Raw genomic sequence first — 19,069 nt, 5'->3', positions numbered from 1 at the left:
GAATATTTATTAATGAAATTGATTAAAGTATAACAGGCTTAGTGACGAAGTTTGTAGATGATACTAAGGTTGGCAGGGTTGTTAATGACAGTAGTAGCAGTGTGCTACTGCAACAGGATCTAGAAAATTTGGGCAGTTGGGCTAAGAAGTGGCAACCCATGTTTAACCTTTAAAAATGCAAAGTACTGCATATGGGTAGAAATAACCCCAGAGAAACGTACCAACTGTGTGCTACTACACTTAATGTGGCTGAAAATGAAAAAGACCTGGGAGTGATTTTGCAGTCAGATATGAAGTTTTCTGAGCAATGCAGCCAGGCTGCGAGGGCAGATCATGGGGTTTTGTCAATGATATATCAGAATTTTGCTAGCAGGCAAAAGGAGGTGATTCTCCCTCTGTATAAGGCAATTAGCATTATTATTAGCATTAGTAGAGGCATATGATGGAAAAAAAACAAGCTCATGCAGCATCAGCAAAAAAAAAAAAAACTTCCACTTCACCTTTCCGTTCGTTCGAAATACCTGTCCAGCTGAGCCTTAAAGTTATTTAGGCTATCAACTTCCACAACAAGGTATGGAAGTCTGTTCCACCAACCAACCACCCGCTGGATAAACACAAATTTCCGGACATCTATTGTACATCTGTCTTTCCTCAATTTGAATTTATGCCATCTCAGGTGATCATTCTGAGAAAGAGGCAGAATCCCATCAGCATTGAGCATGCTCAAACCATTCAAGGCTTTATACACGTCTATCAGATCACCTCCCCGGTGCCTAGTCACCAGCCACTGTAATTTGCATAACTTAAGCCTTTCTATATAAGAGCACCCCTGTGTTCCATTCACTAATCCTGTTGCCCTTCTCTGTACTCGCTCCAGCAGCTCTACATCCTTCTTGAAATGAGGCCTCCAGACCTGTATACCGTACTCAAGGTGTGGCCTGACCATTGCCTTATTCAAGGCAATAACCACCCCCTTATCTTCCCTAGAAAAATTCCTGTATATCATTGATAAGGCACCATGACATCAAGCTTGATATACCAGCCCGCCTGCACTGCACAGAGAACTTCATATCTGCCTACACAATTAGCTCCATGTCCGTTCCATTCTCTACCACTCTCAGTGTAGTACCACGGAGTTGATACGTTGCTCTGGGATTGCTGTTTCCCATATGTAGTATTTTACATTTGTCAATGTTAAACTTCATTTGCCACCTCTCAGCCCATCTGCTCAACATTACCAGATCCTGTTGCAGCAGAATTGTCTCAGTAGTGTCCGTAACAACCCTGCCAACTTTGTATCGTCTGCAAACTTGGACATTAAGCTTGATATACCGTCATCAATATTATTTTTAAATACAGAAAACAATAATGGACCCAATACTGTGCCCTGAGGGACTCCACTAATAACCTTAGTCCACGATGAGCAGTGTCCATTGATTACCACCCTCTTCTCTAGTCTTCTCCCCCTCAACCACCCCTTTATCCATAGCAGCAATTTGCCTCCAATGCCACACTCCTCCAATTTGTGCAGCAGTCTTGCATGTGCAACAGTATCAAAAGCCTTTCTAAGATCCAAGTATATAATATCAAAGTTATTTCCTGCATCCAGTTCTCTTGTGACTGCATCATAGTATCCAATCAAATTGATCAAGCAAGACTTCCCCTTAACAAAACCATGCTGTGTCCGAGCTTTCAACTGAAGTCTTGTGTAGATGATCCTGCAGTCCTTCTTTAACCAGTGCCTCCATTAATTTTCCTGCAACAGAAGTTAAACTAAACAGGTGTAATTACGTGTGTCAGCCTTTGATCCTCCTTTGTGAATTGGAGTCACATTTGCACATCTCCAGTCTATGGGTACATTCCCTGAATCCAAGGAAGCTCTCATCATTATAGCTAAGGGTTTGCTTACTTCCTTTGCTGCCTCCTTTAATATAACTGGATAGATCTCATCCACCCCAAGTGCCTTTCTTCTGTTTATCTTCAATAGTTTTTTCTCCACTTTAGTCTCAGTTATTACAAGATTATCTAGCTTACTGCCAGAGATGAATACACCTCTGGCATTCGCCTTGCTGAAAAACTCCTCATGTATGAATGTCGATGCAAAATATTCATTTAGTTTGTTAGCTACCTGAGCAGGATCATCAACAGTTGAACCATCGATATCAAGTCGACCAATCTGGTTCATCCCCTTCCTTCTAGAGTTTGCATAAGAAAAGAACTCTTTACTGTTTTTCTTTGCATCCTTTGCCAAAAATTTCTCGTAATCTGCCTTCTCCTGCCTAACCTCCTTTGTAACTTGGTTACAGATCAACTTAAATATATCATAGGCTTCTGTGTCACGTGTTAATTTATATCTATCCCAAGCATTTTTTCTTCTCAGCCACATGTCTCATTAGTTCATTTGACATCCATTTAGGACTAAACCTTGAACAATATTTCTTAGTTGGTATGTAAAGCCTAGTAGCTTCCAAGATAAGTTCTTCGAATGCTTCCCATTTTGAATTTGCTGTTGGTAACATCATCAGTTAGTCCCACTGTATAGAATTTAAATAAATAAATAAATTTGTCTGTTTATATTCCGGCACGAGAATAAAGTAAGTAGAGCTTACAATAGATCTTCAATACAAATATTTATCGTATTTAGTAGTCACGGGCTTGAACCCCGGTCCACTGAAGAAACGCGTGCTATGCACTCTCCCTCCTGACCAATGGGCTACTGTCTGAGACCATTGTAGTCTCCTTTACGAAAGCAATAACCATTTCCTTTACCCCTGATGGTAGTTACCTCTTTGATTAAATCCCACTTCAGCACACTGTGATCACTGCCACCTAGTGGTTCCTCTCTCTGCAGTTTCTTAATGCATGAAGAATCACAACTGATAACCAAATCAAGAGTATTACTCCCCATAGTTGCCTCCTGAACATGCTGATGTAGAAAACAATCGACCAATAATTCCGCAAAAGCCTTGCTAGTGTGTGAGTGACCAACCCACAAATTCCAATCAATATCTGGGAAATTAAAATCTCCCATTATAAGATTTTCTGATTTACTGGCCCACTCTATTTCCCTGTGCATTTTCTTATTATACTCATCAGAGTCATTAGGCCTATAACACACTCCTACTCTCAATTTTGATCTCCCATTGCTTATGTCACACCAAACTGACTCGACACTGCACTGTCAGCGATGTCGTCTGGCTTCACTTCCTTGGATTTTATGTGTTTCTTAACTAATGTCATAACCCTCCTGCCTTCCTATCCTGTCTATCCTTTCTGTAGACGTTGTGCTCCCCAAATTCCAGTTCTGCATTCCTTATATCCGTGTGACACCACGTCTCTGATATCCCAACAATATCCGCCTTTGATGCTTTGAGCAATACCTTAAATTCGTCAAATTTATTTACCAAACTCCTAGCATTAGTGTACGCGCAAGTATACATGCAACTGTTTATATTCTTAGCTACCCTAACACAACCCATGTTTTTACTTGTACCGCAATGACTCCCAGCAGTCTCTGAAATATCCTGCATCTTATTTTCCAGGCTTCTTCTTATTCTAATAGTAGCAGCGCAAGAATCACTTTCACCTCTGCAAGTGGCTACTGTTAATCTATTAGTCCTTGTCTGCCCCAAGCTAGCAGTTTTCCGTCCCACCTAACACTGCCTAGATAGCATCAGCAAATATTCTTGCACCCTTTCTATTTAAGTGTATCCCATCCCTGTAGAAGCAGTCCCTTTAACTTAACAAGTACAGACACGCTTAAAAAAAATTCTACCCCTTGAGCCTTGCACAATCTTTCCAGGGCCGAATTGATCGACATGGCTCTCATCATATTCTGTCTCCTATCGTGCCTGGGCAGAATTGGCCTGGCCACACCTTGAGTTCTGGAGGCCTCATTTTAGGAAGGATGTAGATTTGCTTGAGCGTGTACAGAGAACGGCAACAAGATTGGTGATGGAATGAAGGGATCCTCTTAACAAGAGAGGCTTTAAGTTCTGCAAATTGCAGTGGCTTGACGAACCTAAGGGGACATAAATTCAAATTAAGAAAAGACAGATCTAAAATAGATGTTCCGAAAGTTGCCTTTTGCCAGCGGGTGGTTAATTGCTGGAACAAACTTCTATCTGTCATTTTGGAAGTTGATTGGTTAAATAAATTTAAGTAGGAACTGGACAGGCATTTGGAGGGAATGGTGAGATTTGTTTTTTGTTTTATCTGATGCTGCATAAGCTCATACACTTGCTTTCTTGCATCACATACCACTACTACTACTACCTAGGCTGCTCAATCTGTTGACTGCTAAATACGGTCGATCTACCAAACCGCACTGAAAGAGCGTGGCAGATTATGGTCTCTTTCCCTCAGCATGAATTGTTGATTCTCTTCTATTCTGCAGTGGATTGATATTGGCCGCAGTTTACCGTTTTCTTTTCTTTTTCTTTTCTTTTTTTTTTTTTAGTGGTAAATGATGCATGAAAGCAAGCTTATACAGAATCAGCCAAAAAAAAAAAAAAAAAAACAACAACAAGAAGTCCCATTAGTTCATTCTTGAATGTATTTAAGCTATCCATTTGCACAACCATAGTTGTAAGTTTGTTACAGCATTCAACCGCCCCTTCTTGGAAGGTTGTTAACGTTTCGAACACCAGGAGCGGTTAAATCGCGTTTATGTTATTGTGTTTTGAACTTAGGTATTCTTGAGGGAATTAAATAATTATTCCGATGAGGTTCATATTTTTATTTTCGCCAGAAATGCAGTTGGAGTTCTCAGTAGCATGTGTTTCTGGATATTCTTTCTAACTTCTTTTTAAATTTCAAGTTTAAAAATTTGTCATTGTAATAATCGCGGATCCTATTGCAAATCTGCATTAACTAGTTTTGTATAACATTCGTATTATTTGATGTGCAATGTCAATTTCCTTGCAAACCGTAGATTTTCAGAACTGCTTCGCTGTATTTTCGAATTTTAATAAGAAAATATTTTACAGTTGATAATGCTTTCTAGCTGTAAAGCCAGTTTTTTCATGTTAATGTGCTGATTCAAATGGCATTTGGATATCTGCCTATTGAAGTAAGTTAATTTATTCAGTTGTTTATGCAACTGATGGCAATGTAATAATTCCCTAATGTATAGTTTGTCTTGTAATCATTGGGAACTCTTCTGACTAAAGATTATTAGCATTAGCAGAGGCATACGATGCAAGAGAGCCAAAAAAAAAAAAAAAAAACCCTTCCAATTTAACCCTTTCATTCGTTCCAAATACCCGTCCAGCTCAGCCTTAAATTTATTTAGGCTATCAACTTCCAAAACAAAAGATGGAAGTCTGTTCCGCCAATCAACTACCCGCTGGCTAAAGGAAAATTTCCACACATCTATTCTACAACTGTCTTTCCTGAATTTGAAACTGTGCCCCTCAGGTTCTTAATCTGAGCAAGAGGAAAAATCCCATCAGCATTCAGCTTGCTCAATCTATTCAAAGCCTTATACACCTCAATCAGATCACCTTGCTTAAATCCTGCAAATTGCAGTGCCTTCTCTCCAGGTGCTGCAATTTGCAGAACTTAAGCCGCTCTTATTAAGAGCACCCCTTTGTTCCCTCACCAATCCTGTTCCCCTTCATTGTACTTGTTCTAGCAACTCTACATCCTTCCTAAAATGAGGCCTCCAGACATGTACACAGTACTCTAGGTGTGGCCTGATCATTGCCTTGTATAACTGGATAATCACCTCCCTGTCCATATAGTAACTACACAGTAACAAAAGAACTGGATGCAAATAGTAATTTTGATGTGATATATTTATATTTCATGAAGTCTTTTGATGCTGTATTGTGCAAAATACTGCTGATGGAGTGGTGTATCATTAAGGGCATATTTCTGCCATGTATAAAAGGATAGTTGAGTAAGGGTGGTTATAAATGGTCACTGCCCTGCCTGGACTGCAAAGTATTTTTGTACGTTACTGGCGGTTTCCAGGGTGTCCCCTATGTCCGCCGTTTGTTAAGCTTGTTTTTTGCCAGCAGTATAATTTAGAATTCCTCTAAGGAAAGGATGTGAAGGAGGAAGGATACTAGAAGGGGGGGGAAGAATGAGTGAGAGAGAGGGAAAAAAAAGGGGGGAAAGGGGAGCAAGAGAATTTAATAGTTATATTTTAGGGTATTACTCGGTGTTCATTATGGTGTGTGTTGTGTGTGGTTATGTTGTTTGTGGCTGGCGACTGGCATTTAGCAGCAGGGGGCCGAGCGCAGATTGCCCCGACGCCCCGCTCCTGTCCCTAGCCACGAGGAGGCAGCCAGTTTCTACTTTGTTAATTGGTGGGAGTTTACTTCTTATATTTAATTTGGTTTAGTGGAGGAAATTGTGGAACAGAGAATAAATTTTAATAATAAATAGCGTAGAGTGAGGTAAAATAAGAAAAGTAAGTAACCTAAAATGAAGATAACATTAAACTAGAAGGATAAAACAAACTGATATAGGGATGATAAATAAAATAAATAGCATATAATTTAGAGAAGAGAAAGTAATATAAGCTAATAATTAGAAACATTGTAAAGTTGGTGTTAGGGTTTTGTCTTTCTGTGCCCAGGCTCCCGCAGGGCCTAATCCTGTCCTGGAGCGGGCTTTGAGTATGTTGTTGGTGGCCAGGGCTCTTGCACTCGCAGGGCCCAATCCTGTCCTAGTGGCAGAGCCTGGCCCTCTTACTTTCAATTTTATTCAATTAGTACAATAGTAGGCGCCTGCATAACTCCGACGCACAGGTTTCCCCATGCATCTACAGAGCATGCCGGCACTGATTTATTACTATTCACCTAAGGGTACTTCAGGGGTGCTTACATCGTAATCTAGCCCTAGGTGGGCGTTTGGTTAATACTTGATGGCCAGGGCTCCTGCACTTGCAGGGCCCAATCCTGTCCTAGTGGAGGAGCCCGGCCCTCTTGGTTATTTCCATATTTAACAGAGCAGGGGATTTGGCCCATCAGGCCATAGTTTTTGGTTAACTGTGTTTTGTTACCGGGCTTCTGCACTCGCAGGGCCCAATCCTGTCCTAGTGGAGAAGCCCAGTACTTTTGTTACGTACATACATTATACACTGTTATACATGTGTTTCCGGTATTTTCTGTTCTGGTCATACCCATACAGTATCTTTATGTTGTGCCTGGGTGGGCGTTTTGTTCCGAGTTGCCGTAGGCAGATTATCTTAATCCTTTCCTTTAATCTGCTGCTTTAACCATATTGTTTTGAATGGCACTGTATTCCAGGGATAGTGAGACCCATTATACTAATACATTCTTTTTGCCTGCTGCTGTGAGCCATTTAGCCATTTTATTTAGTACATTGTTTGCTCATCCACGTTTCAATTTACAGTGCATCCTGCTTTGCCAAGAACAGCTCTATAATTTATAGCTTTTAGCTACATGGAACTGGCTGGATGCCCATTGAGCAACAGACACCAGCCCATATGCTATTCAGGCTGCAGTATGCAGTTAGTTTACCTTTTGGTCAACATTTGTGTGTATAACCATTTCATACTACCAGTACCCACAATGCAGTAAGCATTTCATTATTTCTGGATAGGGTCTTGCGTTTTAGCAGGCACACATTAATTCTTGTTTTACCCAAGTAATTTAGGATTTTGGCTATACCAGTCATAGCCCAACAGGTTCTGTTTATTGTACCTAGGAGGGCACTATGTTCTGAGTTACCGTAGGACATTGCAATGGTACAATTTAATAGTTCTTGCAGTTGGATCAGCTTTTAATCAACATATTTTGTAAAGCAGCTGCCTCACCCAGCAGTCCCCAGCAATACACTATCATATTTCATTGTTCTTGGTTAATGGCCCTGTGTGTCACAGGCATCCCTCACCTTCCCATTTTACCCAAGTACTATTGATTTTCAATTATGTTAATCTTAGCCATTCAGGCTGCCACATGCAGTTGGATCACCTTTGGTCAACATTTATGTGTACCAGCCACTTCACCCAACCAGCACCCAACAATGCAGCAACATTTCATTGTCTCTGGACAAGGGCTTGTGTTGCAGCGGGCCCACATTACATTCACATTGTACCCAGTATTGTGGGGTGTTAACTATAGCAGTCAGCCCTACAGGATCTGTTTGTTATGCCTGGGAGGGCACTATGTTCTAACTTACAGTGGGACATTTTTAATACTACAATATAAAGTACATGGGGTTGGGTCACTCTTTGTCAGCAGTTTTGTGCCTCCAGCACTGCACTATCACATTACATTATTCTTGGATAATAGCCCTGTGTGGGGACAAGCATCCATTATCTTCCCTTTGTACCCAAGTACTATTGATTTTCAATTTTGTTAATCTTAGCCATTCAGGCTGCAACATGCAGTTGGATCACCTTTTGGTCAACATTTATGTGTACCAGCCACTTCACCCAACCAGCACCCAACAATGCAGCAACAATTCATTGCCACTGGAAGGGCTTGTGTTGCAGTAGGCACACATTACATTCAGTCTGTACTTAAGTATTGTGGGATGTTAACTATGGCAGTCAGCCCTGCAGAGTCTGTTTGTTATGCCTGAGAGGGCCCTATGCTCTAAGTTACAGTGGGACATTTTTAATACTACAATATAAAGTACATGGGGTTGGGTCACCTTTAGTCAACAGTTTTGTGCAGCAAGCTGCCTCACTCAATAACCTCCAGCAATGCACTATCACATTACATTATTCTTGGATAATGGCCCTGTATGAGAACAGGCATCCATTTCCTTCCCATTTTACCCAAGTACTATTGATTTTCAATTATGTTAATCTTAGCCATTCAGGCCCTGCCTGGACTAATATTATTAGTCCCTCTGGTTTCAGTGCTGGGAGTCTTTTTTATTTTTATATTTTATTAATGATGAAGGCATATCAAGCTTTGGCTGAACTGCAGATTATGGGTACACCTTGTCACCACGTTGCAGGCATGGAAAAATTGGGGGCGGATTCAAACAGAAGAAGCCACTTCCTCTGTAGATGTATCCATAAACTGGAGTATAACTCAAGCTTATTGTTTAATTTTGCAGAAGATGCACAGGTTGGCAAGGTGGTTAATGACATGAATCAAAACATACTACTACAGCATGACCTAAAAAAAATGAGGCAGATGGGCTGAGACACGGCAGTTGATGTTTAACATTGATGGATGTAAGGTACTACATGTAGGCAGCAGTAATCCCAGAATAATATATTATTTAGGTGATATACCACACTCAAGGTGAAGAATGATAGTGATCTAGGTGTAATTGTGTAGTCAACAGGGAGTTCTCTTAGCAACATACAGGCTGCTAGAACAGAACTGCTATAATTGGCAACATGAGGGCCTGTCAATTAAATGCAAGAACAAGGTGACCACTGAGTATTTGGACTGGAACAAAGTTCCGGTATTTTGTTCTAAATGTCATAATAGAAAATCATTAAATTTATACACCTAATATTATGAAACAATGGCATAATCAAATGGGTGGGGATGATATCTGTTTTACCCATTGCTACTAAAAATATATATTATTAATAGTAATCTTTAAAATTAATAGATTTTTTAAAAATTTATTTATGAACAAAAATATAAATTTTGCAGTGAAACCTGGAATGTTTCTTACTAAAGTAAAATGTGTTAGATAAAGAGATCCAACAACTGCAAGTTTCTTGTTAATTAAACTACATGGTCCACATTAGAATTATGGAATCCAAGTTTTTGTCTGAACTTGGTCGTGGTTTCATCGTTTTGGTTGACCAACAAACAAAATGGGCATTTGCAGAAGAATTCGTAATCGATTCTGTATGGGAATTTCTATGATTCTTCTGAACAGTATTTTTTATATTTTTTTATATTATTTTGGAGTGTTTGTTTTCGTTTTTTTCTTTTCTGATTTTTTAAAATTTTTTGTCTTTGTTTTTTACTTTTGAAATTTTTATTTAATAGTTATAAATAAATACTGAACAAATATTCTAATTTTTGACTTATTTATTTTTGCAAATGAAAAAAGCATAGGTGACTATTTGTAGTTAATCGACGAGCATTCCGGTACTATTTTTTTTAGCGATACACCTCTGGAGGTGACTGTGTCCCACTGCATACAGGTCAGGAAGCCTCATTTTAAGAAAAATGTGGAACAGGTGCAGAGAAGACTACCAGATTAGTCAACAACACAAAAGGATACTTTTTACCACAAAAGACTGATTCTGTAATTTGCAGTGCTTGGAAATCAGGTACCTGGAGGTGATCTGAATAGTTTAAGGCAGTGGTTTTCAACAGGGGTGCTGTGGCACCTTAGGATGCCGCAACAAAATCCCAGGGGTGCCACATGATTTGGGTTTAAGTTACATAAACTTATTATTTTTTAAAAATTTATATGTTTATTTCATTATAAAAAGGTGTACAGTATCTTTTTAATTTTGTGGTGATCTATAATTGATGTTTACTTAGTATACTTCTATACAAAGAATAAAATTATATACTGTATATATATAATTTTTATAATTATATTATTGTAATAAATATCATATAACATATTTTTTAATATTTTATTATAGTAAAAGTATAATATGTACTATTATAGATACTGAATATCTGTATAAACATAATGGTATACTGCGGGCCTTTAGGCCAAAATAACTTATAAAGGCTATGATAGCCTGTGTAGGTCTACAATACCATACCCTGGAAATAAACACATAATTAGTAATAATATATAAATATATAATACAATAATGATTATGTAGCTAATTATTGATAAACAGATACATTGAAAGAGACTTTTTCAAGGGCTAACCCTTTCAATATATCCCACCAATAATTAACAGAGCTATCTGTTTCTGATTGCTATCTGCCTATTTAACTAAGTCCAATTCTTAAACTTAAACAAAAGACCAATTTGGTCATAAATTTAGCAGCAAACAGACAAGATAACATTTAGCCCGACAGATAACTTCGAAACGAGTATATAGAAAATAGAAATAGGAAAAAAACTTACATTTATCCCTACTTTTTATATACATATATACACGGGTGTCAGCAGAGCGGGGCAAACGGGGCACATGCCCCTCCCTGGGATTGAGTAAAAAATTCCGCAAATTATAATCGTAAAAGTGATTGAGATATGTAACCTTACACCCTCGACCATGGGACGCTTTGTCTGCCTTAAAATTTTATTACGGGTTGGCCGGTTTCGGCCCTCGGCGGGGTAACCATAGAACACGTGTTTCATCTATTGCAGCAATAAAACAGAGTTCCTGTTTTTGGTTCATCGACTGATATTCCCCAAACTTTACCAGAAGTTTTGGAACATTGCGACTATTTCCCTTCTATTAATTCGGCAATAATTATTGGTATGACATCACCTGTTACAACCTGTACCATTGAAAGAAATTTCAGCACCTTGAGATGTGTGAAAACATGGTTAAGGTGTCCACTATCTCAGAAATTCTCCTATAAGGTTTATGTATGATTAGTGAGCACAGGAAGAAACTTAGAAGAGGAAGCGGTAAAGAAGAAATTTATTGAAAATGTCATCAATAGGTTTGCAAGCGATTGACGGAGAATTCAATTCTTATACAATACGAGATTATTGAAATTATTATTATCTATATATATATATATATGAAGTTATGTAAAAGAATATAAGAAATAGAAAAGGAGAAAGAGTGACAGAACAGATTAATTCCATCAGATTTATGATTGTACATTACATCTGTCTGTATATGACGATTTTTTAGTTAATTGTAATACCAACTAGATAAATTGGAGAATTTAGCATAAATGTATTAGGGGTGCAAACTATACTCATTAGTTCAAAGGGCCAAGTTTAGGTAACCTAAGTTGGACTTCTTTGTTGTACCCTATAAATAAAAATAAAATAAAATAATCATCATCATCAGCCATTTTCAATCCACTGCAGGATGAAGGCCTCTCCAGCAACTTTCCAGTTCCTTCTGTTTTGAGCACTGGCCATCCATTTACTACTCAAAAACTCATGAATTTCATCTATCCATCTCTGCCTTTGTCTTCCAGGTTTTCTTCTAGCTCCTCTTGGGTACCATTCTGTTATTTTCTTAGTCCATCTGTCATCATGTCTTTGAGCTATGTGTCCTGCCCAAGACCATTTTAGTTCTTTAGTTTTGATAAGAATGTCCTTTACTTGAGTTTGCTGCCTAATCCATGTGTTTCTCTTCTTATCTAACAGTCTGATTCCCAATATAATTCGTTCCATTCTTCGCTGTGTAGTTCTTAGCTTCACTTCCATTCTTTTGGTGAGTGCCCAAGTTTCACTTCCATAAGTCATGGTGGGGAGTATACATTGATTCATTATTTTACATTTCAGACAAACTGGGATATTGCTGTTCAGTATGTGACTATATTTCCTGAATGCTATCCATCCAAAATTTATTCTTCTCTTGACTTCCAGCCATTTATCATTATTACAGCTAATAACTTGTCCCAGATAAGTATATGACTCCACCTTTTCAATTACTGCTCCTTCAATCATTATTTCCCTTTCCGTGGCATACTTGTTCATCATTACTTTTGTTTTAGCCATATTCATCTTTAGTCCAAAATCCTTACTAACTGTGCATAACTGATTAAGATTTTCCTCTAATTCTTTGGGATCATGGCTTATGACCACAATGTCATCTGCAAATCGTAAATGGTTTAGCTACTCTCCGTTCACATTGACTCCTTTCTGCGACCAGTCTAATCTTCTGAAAGCTTCCTCAAGGGCAGCAGTAAACAGCTTCGGAGATGTTGTGTCTCCTTGTCGAACTCCTTTCTCGATTTTAAATTTGCTACTGTCTTTGTCTAGTCTAATAAAGGATGTAGCACTCTCATATATTTTCTTCAAAATCATAATATATGGAGTATCTATGCCTTGTCTTTCCAGTGCCCAAAACATTGCCTTATGCTGTATGGAGTCAAATGCCTTTTCATAATCCACAAATGCCAGGCATAATGGTGTTTTATATTCATTTGCTTTCTCCATTAGCTGTGATATTACGTGAAAGTGATCCATAGTTGAGAATCCTGTCCTAAAGCCAGCTTGCTCTTTCGGTTGATTCTCGTCAAGTATTCTTTCTAATCTGTTAGTAATGACCCTTGTGAACAACTTGTAGATATGGGATAACAAGCTAATTGGTCTATAATTTCCAATTTCTTATTTATCTCCTTTCTTATGCAGCAAAACTATGATTGCATTATTCCACTGCTTAGGCATCACACCTTTTCTAATGTACTTTGTGAAGAGCCTTGCCAGTTTTTGTGTTATGTCTCTTCCTCCCAATTTTAACAACTCTACAGTAACTTCATCTTCTCCCAGGGCTTTCCGATTCTTCATTTTCTTCAATGCATGTTCTACCTCATCAGGAAGAATATCGGGTATGTCGTATGTGTTGCTACTTTGCAATCCATCTTCCCCACTCCTGGTATCATTCCCTCGCTCCTTGTATAATTCTCTATAGTAGTCTTCTGCTATTTGAATTATGCCTTCTCTGCTGTTTATAAGTACCCCATCGCTATTCTTCAGTTTCAGTATCATTTGTCTTTCTGTATTACTGCTCATGGCTGCTGATTTAAATCCTTTGTTTTCCCTTAATGCTTGTTCTCCCTTTCTTGTGTTAAATCTTCTTATGTCCTCTCTGAGTCTCTTTCTAATGGCTTTGCATAACTCAGTATACTCAATTTTCTCCCTGTCAGTGTTTTTCTTGCTCTTCATTTGTCGTCTTTGGTTCATCATGACAAGCGTTTCTTGACTAATTTTTTCTTCTTTGGATTTCTGTTTCCCTATAGGTTTCTTGGGCTTTATCACTTTCAGAAAGTTGTAATATTCCTCGTCGATATCTTGGTCCTGAGCAGTCTGCAGAAGCTCAAACTTGTTCTTAAGTTCCAGTACATACTGCTTTTTCTCCTCCTCTGCTATTTCAAAGACCTTTGTATTATTTACTCGAGTCAGTTTTTTCCTTTCCTTTCCTACATCTATATCAAGTGTACATCTGACCATTCTGTGATCACTTCCAACATTTACCTTATTCAGGACGGTAACATCATTCACAATATATCTTCTGTTAGTGAGGATGAAGTCGATTTCATTAGTTGTTAATCCGTTTGGACTCTTCCATGTCCACTTTCTGTTCACCCTTTTCTTGAAAAAAGTGTTCATTACTGACATTCCTTGAGATTCTGCAAATTCCACAAGTCTTTCACCTCTTTTATTTCTTTCACCAATTCCAAAATTTCCTATAGTTCCTCTTTCTGCGCTGTTTTGCCTTTTTCCAACCTTAGCATTGAAGTCCCCCATAATAATAGTGTAGTGGGCTTTCTGCTCATCTAGAAGACTCAATTTCAGTGTACATTTCTTCAACCTCTTCATCATCATGGCTCGATGTTGGTGCATAAATCGTTATAATCTTTAGCTTGTACCTCTTAGAAATCTTGAGTATTAGTCTTGACACCCTTGGTGAAGTACTTTTGAATTCCAAAATGTTGTTTTTAAAATCTTTATGGACCAGAAACCCAACTCCACCTTCACTCCTTTCACTGTTTCCATTGGTGTACAGCAGATTTCCACTTGATAAATTATAAGTGATTCATTTCTTCTTCTTGTTTCAGCCAAACCGATGATATTCCAATTCACATTTTCTAATTCCTTTTCCAGCTCTAATATCCTGTCTTCACCGATGAGTGATCGTACGTTATAACAGGCCAAGTTCAAAATAATATAAATATATATAATATAAATATAATATAAAATGAAATAATATAAAATAGTAAAATTAAAATGATAATATAGGTAATTATAGATAAATGGATAAATTGAATGGAACGTTAAGGCTAGCACCACTCAATATATCCCATCAATAATTAGCTGAAGATGTTTCTGTTTGCCATCTGGCAAATTGAAACAGAAATGAGTATAGTTTGCATCCTAATACTTTTATGCTAAATTCTCCAATTTATCTAGTTGGTATTATAATTAACTAAAAAAACTTATTTATATATATATATATATTAATTCTTGTTTCCTTTATATTGTAAATTTATATACATTATGTGTGTGTTTTTGTATTGATGCAATACTGTGTTCTATAATCTACTTGTTTAATTAAATAATTATTTAAAAAATTAAATAAAAATTTATTATTTAAATTTAAAATTTAATTATTTGTCTCCAAGTTTTGCCCCCCCCCCCAAGAAAATTTTCTGTGGATGCCCATGCATATATATATATATATATATATATAAATTGAGTAGGGTTGCCGCAAAATAAAAAAAATTACTTAGGGGTGCCATTATTAAAAAAAGGTTGAAAACTACTGGTTTAAGGTATTAAAAGGATTGAGTAAACTATATGCTGATGGCATTCTTACTCTTTCTTGGTCAACACATGTCAGGGACTTAAATTGAAAATAGATGGCTGCAGGATGTATGAAAAATTTTCTTTCAGCTGTGATAGTGGATAGCTTCAATAAATTTAAGGAAGAATTAGACATATTAGCATTAGTAGAGACATATGATGCAAGAAAGCAAGCTTATGCAGCATCAGCCAAAAAAAAAAAAAAAAAAAAACTTCAACTTCACCCCTCCGTTTGTTCGCAATACCTGTCCAGCTGAGCTTTAAATTCATTTAGGCTATCAACTTCCACAACAAGGGATGGAAGTCTGTTCCACCAACCAACTATCCGCTGGCTAAAGGCAAATTTCCGCGCATCTATCCTACATTTGTCTTTCCTCAATTTGAATTTATGTCCTCTCAGGTGATTATTCTGAGCAAGAGGAAGAATCCCATCAGCATTGAGCATGCTCAAACCATTCAACGCTTTTTACACCTCTATCAGATCACCCGCCGGTGCCTAGTCTCCAGACACTGTAATTTGCAAAACATAAGCATTTCTTCGTAACAGCAACCCTGTGTTCCATTCACTAATCTTGTTGTCCTTCTCTGTACTTGTTCCAGCAGCTCTATATCCTTCTTGAAATGAGGCCTGTGTGGCCTGACCATTGCCTTATATAAGGGAATAATCACCTCCTTATTCTTGCTAGAAAAATTCATGTATATCATTGATTAGACACCATGAGCTACTCTTGCAGCCCGTCTGCACTGCTCAGAGAACTTTATATCTGCCTGCACAATTACCCCCAGGTCCTTTTCATTCTCTACCACTGTCAGTGTAGTACTACAGAGTTGATACGTTGCTCTGAGGTTGCTGTTTCCCATATGTAGTACTTTACATTTGTCAATGTTAAACTTCATTTGCCACCTCTCAGCCCATTTGCTCCACCTTTTCAGATCCTGTTATATCAGCATAGCTTCAGTAGTGTCCTTAATGTCCTTAACAACCCTGCCAACCTTTGTATCATCTGCAAACTTGGACATTAAGCTTGATATACCATCATCAATATTATTTATAAATACAGAAAACAATAATGGACCCAACACTGAACCCTGAGAGACTCCACTAATAACATTAGTCCACGATGAGCAGAGTCCATTGATTACCACTCTCTGTCTTCTCCCCCTCAACCACCCCTTTATCCATAGCAGCAATTTGCCTCCAATGCCACACTGCTCCAATTTGTGCAGCAGGCTTCCATTTGCAACAGTATCAAAAGCCGTTCTAAGATCCAAGTATATAATATCAAAGTTATTCCCTGCATCCACTTCTTTTGTGACTGCATCATAGTATTCAATCAAAATGGTCAGGCAAGACTTCCTCAGGTGCCTCCATAGCCAGGTGGGAAAGAGCAGCAGTGCGTAGCATATGCTTCTTAATTAGACCTGGGTTCGAGCCGTCACCACCAAATACGGAGGATGCGGAAAGGTCAGGGAATGACCACCGTATACCCCGGAGCAATATGGCCTTAGTTGCTAATGCTCCTAAAAAACAAATAACAAACAAACAAGACTTCCTCTTAACGAAACCATGCTTTGTCCGAGCTATAAACTGAAGCCTTGTCTAGATGATCCTGCTGTGCTTCTTTAACCAGTGCCTCCATTAATTTTACTGGAACAGAAGTTAAACTCACAGGTCTATAATTACTTATGTCAGCCTTTGATCCTCCTTTGTGAATTGGGGTCACATTTGCACATCTTCAGTCTATGGGTTACCTCCCCTGAGTCCAAGGAAGCTCTCATGATTATGGCTAAGGGTTTGCTTACTTCCTTTGCTGCCTCCTTTAATATAACTGGATAGATCCCATCCACCCCAGGTGTCTTTCTTCTGTTTATCTTCAACAATTTCTCCTCCACTTTAATCTCAGTTATTACAAGTTTATGTAGCTTACTGCCAGAGTTGAATACACCTCAGGTATTCCCCTCGCTGAATAACTCCTCGTGTGAATGTTGATGCAAAATATTCATTTAGTTTGTTAGCTACCTGAGCAGGATCATCAACAGTTGAAGGGGACCAATCTGATTCATCCCCTTCCTTCTCTAGCCGAGTGGGTAAAGTACCTGCCCGGCAACCCAAAGGTCGCGGGTTCGATTCCCGCCTCGGGCTTGGATCAAAGTACTGCAAAAACCTTGGGAGGTGCAATATGGCCACAGAAGCCGATGCGCCAACAACTACCAAATCAAAATCAAACCCTTCCTTCTAACGTTTACATAAGTAAAGAACTCTTTGCTGTTTTTCTTTGCATCACTTGCCAAAGATTTCTTGTAATCTGCCTTCGATTGCCTAACCTCCTTTGTAACTTGGTTACAGATCAACTTATATCTATCATTGGCTTCTGTGTCACGTGTTAATTTATATGTATCCCATGCATTTTTCTTCTCTGCCATATATCTCATTAGTTCATCTGACATCCATTTAGGCCTAAACCTTGAACAATATTTCTTAGTCGGTATGTAAAGCCTAGTAGCTTCCAAGATAAGTTCTTTGAATGCTTCCCATTTTGAATTTGCTGTTGGTAAAATCATCAGTTGGTCCCACTGTATAGTATTTAAATACTGTCTCGGACCATCATAGTCACCTTTACAAAAGCAATAACCCTTCCCCTGATGGTAGTTACCTCTTTGAGTAAATCCCACTTCAGCACACTGTGATCACTGCCACCTAGTGGTTCCTTTATCTGCAGATTCTTAATGCATCAAGGATCACTACTGATAATCAAATCAGGAGTATTACTCCCTCTAGTTGCCTCCCGAACATGCTGATATTATTAGAGGATGAGTCACAATTTGACCAAATTAGCAGAAAACTTGTAATTGTTCATTGCTTTTAACTGTTGTTGAATGCCAGTGATAGACAGAACCATCATTAGGCATGTGGTACTGCACTGTGCTCTCTGGCCCATTCATGGGGCTGTATGTAATTAATTTACATTTTGTATGACTTTTTCACTGCAGCTTGACTTAACAGTTGGGACTGATTTGTAAGTACAAAATTATCACTCATACATGAGAGAATTCTCCATCTTCATATAATATTTTATGGCTGTAAGGTATTTCACTTTAATAGTTGAAGCCAAATTATAGTTGTATGCTGTAGTTATATTGATTGCTGTGAGAACTTTGCTCACACTAAACATTGATGACCAGTGTTTTTTGATATACACTGGTGTTGAAAGAAAGTGCATCACCTAGGAATTTCACATTTCTAAATCTTTTTCACAATGATATGGTGCTTTAATGACTAGCATCACAAATAGAAATATAAACAAAAGATATTAAAAGTTAAGGCAAAGCTAAGTAATATTTGACAGGTGCACTCAAAATATTTCAAAATGAGCATTTGCAACCTTTATACAACAATTTTGGTAAACATGACAGTTTTGGCTGAAATGTTATCAGAAGTGCCCAATTTGTTTCAGTTTATTATTTTAAATGGAAAACAATGAAAAGTTCACCAGGTGCAAACTAATATTTAGTTGAACTACCTCTGGCTCTGATGTCAGCAGCACACTGTTGAGGCATTGACAAGATCAATTTCTGATTCCACACGATGCCAACAGTTCTATAGGATTCAGATCCGGGCTGTTTCCTGGCCAGCTAAGAGTTGTAATGGGCTATATTTCCAACCATTTTTTCACCTGTAACAAATGTAAAGACAATACTGTCG

At 38.1% G+C, this 19,069-nt stretch overlaps 1 protein-coding gene across 1 annotated transcript in view; it reads left to right on the top strand.

Annotated features, from left to right (window-relative positions):
- The first annotated feature begins 4,963 nt into the window (after positions 1–4,963).
- Positions 4,964–19,069, top strand: part of LOC150082422 (uncharacterized) — a 98,332-nt gene continuing 84,226 nt past the window's right edge. The window contains exon 1 of the mRNA XM_090378601.1: positions 4,964–5,071. Coding sequence (XP_090234727.1) covers positions 5,045–5,071 — 27 coding nt within the window. The 5' untranslated portion in view covers positions 4,964–5,044. The remainder of the gene's footprint in view (positions 5,072–19,069) is intronic.

Source organism: Mastigoproctus giganteus, chromosome 7, assembly GCF_048544385.1.
Source record: "Mastigoproctus giganteus isolate SK-2022 chromosome 7, ASM4854438v1, whole genome shotgun sequence".
Classification (NCBI taxonomy): Eukaryota; Metazoa; Arthropoda; class Arachnida; order Uropygi; family Thelyphonidae; genus Mastigoproctus; species Mastigoproctus giganteus.
This window is presented reverse-complemented; position numbering and strand designations above follow the sequence as displayed.